Source organism: Lathamus discolor, chromosome 1 (assembly GCF_037157495.1).
Source record: "Lathamus discolor isolate bLatDis1 chromosome 1, bLatDis1.hap1, whole genome shotgun sequence".
In the NCBI taxonomy this organism is placed as follows: Eukaryota; Metazoa; Chordata; class Aves; order Psittaciformes; family Psittacidae; genus Lathamus; species Lathamus discolor.
Window position 1 is genome coordinate 79,804,814 of NC_088884.1, and position 8,104 is coordinate 79,812,917.

General features: G+C 42.5%; 1 protein-coding gene across 6 annotated transcripts in view; it reads left to right on the plus strand.

Annotated features, from left to right (window-relative positions):
• Positions 1–7,733, plus strand: part of ERC1 (ELKS/RAB6-interacting/CAST family member 1) — a 289,289-nt gene extending 281,556 nt beyond the window's left edge. For all 6 annotated transcript variants that reach the window (XM_065682550.1, XM_065682581.1, XM_065682574.1 and 3 more), the window contains one exon: positions 1,003–7,733. In XM_065682550.1, the coding sequence (XP_065538622.1) occupies positions 1,003–1,140 (138 nt within the window). In that variant the 3' untranslated portion in view covers positions 1,141–7,733. The remainder of the gene's footprint in view (positions 1–1,002) is intronic.
• The last annotated feature ends 371 nt before the right edge of the window (positions 7,734–8,104 follow it).

Consider the following 8,104-nt stretch of genomic DNA (forward strand, 5'->3'; position numbering starts at 1 on the left):
GATACTGCTTCTCCTTGTTCTGCTAGATCCTGAGACCACTGTGAGTACAGTAATCCCTGAAATGCTTGTACAAATTACAGCCTTACTTGGGATTCTGCACAATTCACAGGCTAGTATGGACTTTATCAGTTGCTGGGCAGATAAACAGGTTACTGAAGGCAGATGTTTCCTGCTCTTCATTAAGACTCTGTGGGCCCCTAATTCTGGCAATAGCATTAGGCTCAGAGCTAAAAACTATGTTCACATATATTTCAATATGTTGTGTGGCGTGGTTTGTAACACCACATGTTGGAAAACCAGTTTCTAGACTGTAGACAGAGTGATTAAGATAGTTTTGAAGTTCCGTGTCCTGTTCTGAGCCAGTTACAGTAATCTGAACAATGAGTGATCCAACAGGAAACACAGAGTTAGTAAACAAAAATCGTGCATGTTCTACCACAATTGTGAATAGTCATCATCTTACTGAGTTAGCAAACACAGTCTCTGAAAATAATTAATTCCACAGCAAAATCAGAATTCTGCTTAACTCTTCAGTCTATTATGTATAATTATGTAACCTTCCTATTGGTTTTATATAGGAAATAGTTCTGAAGTAATGACCTATAAAACATCCTGTTCTTCAAGAATGAAAGCCAAGCTATTTAAAGTAATATACTAGGAAAATGCTGTATTGCTTCTGAAATTGCGTCAGAAAAACATTTTGCAGAGGAAGTTTTTCTAATATTTATCATAGAACAATTTATTCATAATTTTATTTGCCTTAACTGGGAGATCACAAACCTGGTCCTGTAGAACGAAAAAGCGAAATAAAGAGAAGCCAGTTTCTGGTAAGGGAATCACCAAGGGAAGATGCTGATCCTGGAAGTGCCCAGCATGTTACATCTCTACTAACTCCCTTTCTAAAAGGTGTCCTAGCTTAGAGCTGAGCCTGCTGAGCAGGGTTCATTATACAGTGAGCACATTTAATAGTAGAGAATGACCATGTCTCTGTGTTTCTTGCAGCTTCATGATGAATTAGAAAAGGGCGAGAAGGAAAGCGCAGAGCTGCAGGAATTTGCCAATGCCATCTTACAGCAGATAGCAGATCACTGCCCTGACATCCTGGAGCAAGTCGTCAATGCACTTGAGGAGTCATCATGACCTCGGCCACTAGCCCCACCGGAGCAGCACACCAGTGGCCAAGCCCAGTCAGTCCAGGGAGCCATGACAGTGGAGAGGAATGTGAAAGACAGAAAATGGAATAGAAACTTCTGGTGCACCTTTTACAAAGAAAACAAAAAAAAAACAACCCAACCAACTCTCTAAAAACTACATGCTTTCCAGGTTCTTCCAGTCTATGATTAATCAGTCATGTTTGCATTCATCTTCTCACTGCCTTTCTACTTTAGAATTCAGTTCCCCATTGACTTTGTTGATGGTGACTTTTGGATACAGCTAAGCAGAGCTCTTCCAAGTCTACTGAGCAAAGAAGAGAGTATCCACTGAACACAAGCAGCTCTAATTCTCCACGAGGTTGAAGAAGGGTAGCCCTTGCCTTTCATTCATTTATTGCTTCTTTCTCTCTCTCTCTTTCTTCCTCTCCTCCTTTCTTTCTTTTTTTTTTTTCCCCATAAAAGCTGAAAGTCTGAATTTCATAGTGCTAAAATCAAACCTGAGTGTGCTCTGATTATGGTTTGTGACTGGCCAGCATCAACTAGCTAGCTCAGGTCTCACTGCCTATCTTAGTGTTTCTATATTCTTAAATAAGAGAGAGAGGAAAGGAAAGTTTCACTATTTGTTCCTGTTAGTCACTTCATCTAGCAGCTGGAAAACAAGGTAGGCTTACTGGTACTTTCTGTTTACTTAGCTTTGATTTTTACTGTTTGCTGATCTGACTCTGAAGTGATGAGTGGGGCATTTTTTCAGGTAGATGTTTTAATCTGTTGATTTCTTGGTGTTTTTAGCTGAGGTTTCTCATCATAGGTCTGTCTCCTAAGTTCTTATTTTATAGAGAGCTCTCTCCCTTCGAGCAGGTGTGGTCAGCAGGTCACCTCCCAGCTTTAACTTGTATAGTTTTTTCCATTGCCAATTTTTCAGGCCATAGCTTTGTGAACACTAGCTTCCATCAAAATAGTCTTAGCCATTTTGCAAGTGAGGAAATGACATCATTTAGCTTAAAAGTACAATTTTAAAGCTAAAGTTAGTTAAATTGGTAACAGTTCTTACTATAATTATAATTTAATTTATTTTGGTTTAGCTTAGGTTGACAAGGAGTGAGTTTGAGTTTAGAGCAATAACCCATTCTTACAAAGAGGAGCATCTCTGCTGGAGTTGTCACCCAGCTGAGTAGGTAGGTATAAAATCAGAGCTTTAGTTAAACCAGTGCAATTCTTATATGAGAGGCCTTAGTCTTGTTTCCATCCATCTTTGACACTCGTTAAAGTCCCTGCTGATAGGTAATATGACCTGAAATAGCAGGTCAGTTTGTCATTGTGGTGGCAAGTCCAGATCCTATTTAATGAGTAGGATTTGGGTGTTCATTCTTGGACTATGCACTAATGGGGAGACACGTTTTTTTCTTGGCTACCAGTGGTTATGTGTGTCTGGGGGCATCTGCAGGACAGAACCCTTTAACACATCCCCATGTGCTCCTTAAAGGAGTTGTTCCCCTTTAGCTTTCTCATATTACTTAAGAGAATGAGAGAAGGGCAAAAGGAGACCAAATATCAACAGAGCAGTGGAATAAATCTTGGGTTTCTAGTGACTAGCTGATTATGAATCCTCTCAGTAAAGCTCTCATTCAGAGCCTGCAGTTTAATTCAATATGACTTACTACCTTTTGACCTTAATCACTAAACTGTTATGGTAATGAAAATGTTCAAGCCCTCTCAGGAAAGCTGCATTTCTTATGTCTTTCAAATCCATAGCACAGCTCTCCTGTAGGTCTTTCACACCCTATTTTTATCTTTAGAAGTGACCAATTGCTTCTAATAGAAAGGAGATCAGCAGAAGTTGAGTAAAGGAAGATGGACCCTGTCTTTTTTTCAAACAAGCACTGAAAAATATGCAAACCTGAAACCTTATATACCTGTAGACTCTATTAACTGATTTAAAATAAATCACATCCCAATTCATTCTACTGTAATGATTCAGCAGAAGGAACTGGATCCGTAACCATGGTGTCCACTAGGAAGAAATATGTAAGTCTCCAAAGAAGATGTGATTCACACCTTTTCCACGTTTTGAACTGCCGGTGCTTTGCAAATCAGGAAATGTAGCTTTAGTTCTTGCTGTAGTAGCAGCCTGTGTCTGAAGCTTTTGTTGTCATGGATGAGGAGAGTAATGAGAACTTGAATGTGTGCAAGGGGGAAACACCGGAAGGCGTGCAGACAGTGACTGTACATACCACTGAGCCGTGCCTCATCCCAGAGCCACCCCTTTGGTCCCATTATTTGAGTCAGCACGTTTTGATAGGAGCTGTTGTTTTGAAATCTTTCCTCTTGCTTTTTCTTCATCACCCCTAATTACTCACTCAAGGAATTTAATGCTGCCTGTAAAAGCATCAGAGCCATCAGCCTAATATCATCGCACCGCCGCCACCACTCCTGACTATCTCATTAACTTATATGGTCAAATCTCCAGCTGCCATGGTTCCCTGCTGTAAAACAATCCTTCCTCTGTGAGAAGCTGTGGAATTTCCCTTATCGATGGTTCAAATGACTCCTGCTTGTAAACCTCTTACTGAGATGTTCCTTGATAGCGTCTCTACTGCAAGCAGGGGGAGGGGATGGGAGCGAGGGGTGGTCACTTTGGGCTGTGATTTCAATTCCCTTCATTTACTGCATTGCCCACACATCACAGGAAAGTGCTGAATCTTCTGCATCTTAAACTCAGCCTGTGGCTGCATTTCTAGAGTTGAAAGTGCCCCAGCCAAAGGCATGGTGCTGTCCTGGCAGTGTGTGCGGGATCCATGCATCAGCAGCTAGGTGCATCTCGCTGTTTACACATCTCCTGGCCTCTTCCCTGAGAGGATTTGTCAAGCCTGGCTAGTTTTCATGCTGGCCATGTGGTCTTTTATCTCCCAGGCACACACCTGCTGTTCCTCCCATCTGCATTGTTAGGCCTTTGCAGTTTTTCTCGTTAACCACTGTTATCTTCCAGGTATTCCAGGCTTCCCATCTTAAACATTGATCTTAGACCTCAATAAAGTGCTTTCAGGGAGAGAGCAGATCTCATTTAGGAACAGACTTGATCTGACTTGATCTCCATTGAACTATTTCAGGTAATCTCTCTGATCCTGTGTCGACAGAGATCTTGTGATGGTGAATAGCTTAAGGAACTAGGTGATTTGGGAGTTACTCCTGGCCATGGTTTAATGCTGCACGTGACCAGTGAAAGCTTTTTCTTTTTACTTATGTGGAGTTCCACACCATTGGCCTTAGGGCAGTGAAGGGATTTTGTTACCATAACCCATCACAAAATTGCATATCAAGCACATGGCAGAAGGGCCATATGTGTACACATACTGCGATGCTCATCCAGTTGCCTAACCCACCACTCTCTTAAAGTCTGATACCCAAGTGTCAGCAGCCAGGCAAAAATAGACAGTTTTCTAGCACAGCAGTCCTGCAACACAGCAGCTCTGGGAAATCAGGGGCCCTTCCCAGGGAGCCTGGGGAAACTTGATTTTTCTCCTGTTGAATGAAGTTCCATTTGCTGCTGGAGCTGTGAAAGTTTTAATTGCTTTAATGTGGGGTTTTTTTTTTCTTTCAAGCTGTCATTTGTACAGAAACTGAGAGAGGTAAGGACCTAAGGAGCTGTCTGTAGAAAATTAAATAGGTTATTCTAGCTGGGTTTGGGCTAAAATACAACTCAAGCCTGAAGCCCACATACAGTGTAAAAGCTGACACCCCAGCCATGCTTCTTCATGACATCCCTGAGTCCAAGTACATATTTTCCTCTGAATCCAGCCTCATGTAGAACACTAAAAGGACATTACAACACTAGAATTGCAGGGTGAGGACATGAACACTATTTGTGATTGGAAGAAGAATTGCCTGGCGTGCTCCCAAAGGAAGCTCTAGGCTTCTAGTATTTGCTCTCATTTTGACTGCCTTTAACCAGCTTTCCCTCTAGAAAATGCCAAACACTCTTTGGGGTATCTGATTTTTGCCAAGTCCAGGGGACAGAAGGTGAAGGTCTGATGTGATGCACAAAACTGTGTGTGCTGTTTCTGGTTGCACAGCTGGAATATCCCTTCTCTTGCAAATTTTCTGGTACTTCGGGGCTCTCGGTATTTTGCACAAGGGAGCATTAATGTCATAAATCTTGTAGACATAACCCTGGTTTTGTGAACCAAAGGGGCACCTCTTTTCATTTGCCCTGTAGTTCCCACCCATTCTGCTGCTAGTGCTCAATTTGTTTAGGGAATTTCTACATCTGATAAAAGTTGACAGGGTTGAGTCCCCATTCCTGTCCTAATTGCCAATCGTTGCCACTGAAGGGGTCTTTATTACAGAGGATGTAGAGAGTCACACACTGATACCATTTTAAAGCAAAATTTTCATTACATAAGTAATGCACGTATTCCTCAAATGACTCCACTGAAATGCAAGAGGGAAGTGGTACAATCAAGGCATCTGGTATTTAAAGGAAGCCTCTACTCAGCTCAACGCCTGCATTGAAGGAGGGAACCGGAGAGGACGCAGAAGGCTATGGATAACTAACACTGCCCCAGCGAAGCCGGCGGGGTGGGAGGGTCAGGCATGGGGCATCACGCCTGGCAAGGCCAACTCTGCTAACCCCTCTTGTCATTATGGCAAGGAAAAGGAGTGTCAGAGGTTTTTTAAACAATACAATGTTTTTAATTGTTTTTTCCACATAAATGGAAGGGAACTTACGCAACAGCAGATCCTTCTGAACAAAATGGCTGTGTCCACTGACTGTTTTTAAAAAAAAACAAGAAAAACTGTTTCAAAACTTTTTAGTGTCAAAAGCATAAACACAGAAATCCTGACTTTTTCCAGTGTGTGTGGTGAGTGCTGTAACCCTGTCATCAGTATCTCTCCTGACTTTTTCAGGGGTGTTTTTTCCTGTTTTGTTTTCTGCTTGTCGATATTGTCTGTGTGGTCCTAAGGCTGGGGCAGTTACCAACAATGTGTGTCTGTTGTCGGATTAAACAAAAAAGATAGTAGTAGAACTGAAAAAGATGTGTTTTAAAAAAATATATAAAAATTAAATTTAATCAAAAGGAATTCAAGTAAAGAAGCAACAAAGCCATGACTCCTCCTTTCGGGATTGTACGGAAAAGGATTTGTGGGCTTATAATCATAACCAGTTGCCTTTCACAGGCTTTTGAGGTCCAAGGCAGCTTGGCCTCTTAGGAAATGTTACAAACCCTGTATAAATTCCTGCTCTCCCAGGCTTATACTGTACACGTGTAATACAGAAATGGGCAGATGAAGCAGTACTTTGGAAATCGGTCTTTTCTGGTAATGGTTATCAACACCAGGGCTCCACTGATGTAAATGGGACAAATGGCTTTGGCCAGATTTTCCCTGTCTTCTCAGTCGTGCCCGTGTGTCCCAGGGCCATGTGCCAGTGCAGGTAGTTGTGTGTAGGTCCATCGTCAAAGTTGTATTTCTGGTATTGGTCACATAGCCACAGCAGGTTATGGTACATGGAAGGACTAGCAGCCACCTTCTGCTGCAGCTGTGTCAAAGGAACAACGTGAGGTTAAACCAGCATGTAACATAGACAAAAAACCCCACACAAATTGCTTCACCTATGAGACTAGGTAAAGGATTTCATTAAATGAATGTATTTTTTATATCATTTTATCATATGCTATTTGTCCCCCTTTTGCACTTCTACTTTGGATCTTGAAAATCAAGTTAATCCCTTTTGCTTTTAAGTAGATATTTCCACTTCAGGTTCTCAGTGCTTTGGTGGGGCTTTTTGTTCAAAACATTGGTTTTCCATTTGGAAACTGGCAAAAGATGGATCTGTCACTCATGTACTGTTATTATGTGGTTATCTAAAAGCCAGATTTTATGAGCAGACTTTAACCTAGTTCCTTTAACCTAGCCCATCTTCCCAGCTCTCTGGTGACATGGCCAAGTCTCTGTCGTTCCTGCCTGCCCAGGGGCGGCTGCATTTGGCCCTTACTGACGTTCTCGTTACAGTATATCTGGGGTGCTTTAGTGGCAGATGCCTTTATCTGTTCAGATGCTGGGGGAGGATGAATCAAATGGGACCATGAACAGGGGAATAATTTCTGTGCTAGCCCAACATGCTGCTCCAAGCCCACTAAAACAGTATACTGCCGTTTCCCTCCAAGGCAGTAAATGGGAAGAGCTGCACACCAGGCTCACGAATTGTTTGTGGGGTTAAAAATCTGTGGGATGCTCCGTCCACTCCACAGACACGGATCCCTCATTTGCTTTGGAAGAGATATGTTGCACTTTAGCGGAGGGGGAGACAGGCTTTGGGGAAGGGATCTAGCGTACTTGAATTCCTTTTGGAAATAACAGCAGCGGGAGACATTGATGTCTGTGATGCAAGTGCGCACGCTGCCTTCAACTTGTATGTGTTTTATTGCTGGAGTCATGTTACTGACAGGATAATGAAATTGCAAAGAAAATGTGTTATATTCAACTTTGCCTTGATAATATAAACACTTTGTTCATTTTTTTTCTTCTTTTTTTATTCACAGACTAAGTTCATCAGGAAATTATAAAATTATTTAAAAATCCTGTGCTGCGTCTTCATTTCAGTGACCTTTGGTGTGTCTTGCTCAGTGTCCTCTGCTGCGTCTTGCTCAGTGTCCTCTGCTGCGTGCCCAGCACCGGAGGGCAGGTAGGAGGGCTGAGAGGCTCTGTGGCTTTTCCCGGAGACCTTGAGGTCCCCTTTTGTTGCCCACCCACATGACTGGAACAACCCTACTGAGGGCCTCAGCTGTACTACATGCCTGGCAATGCTGAGAAGTATTGCTGGGGTTGCCTGCAAGGGGAAGGTGAGGGACTGTCAATCACAGGGGTTTCCCAGTTACCCCGGGACCTCACAGGTCAGGTAAGTGGAGATAGAGCAGCAGCATTTACAGCCAGCTGTTTCATTTGTCTCTCTC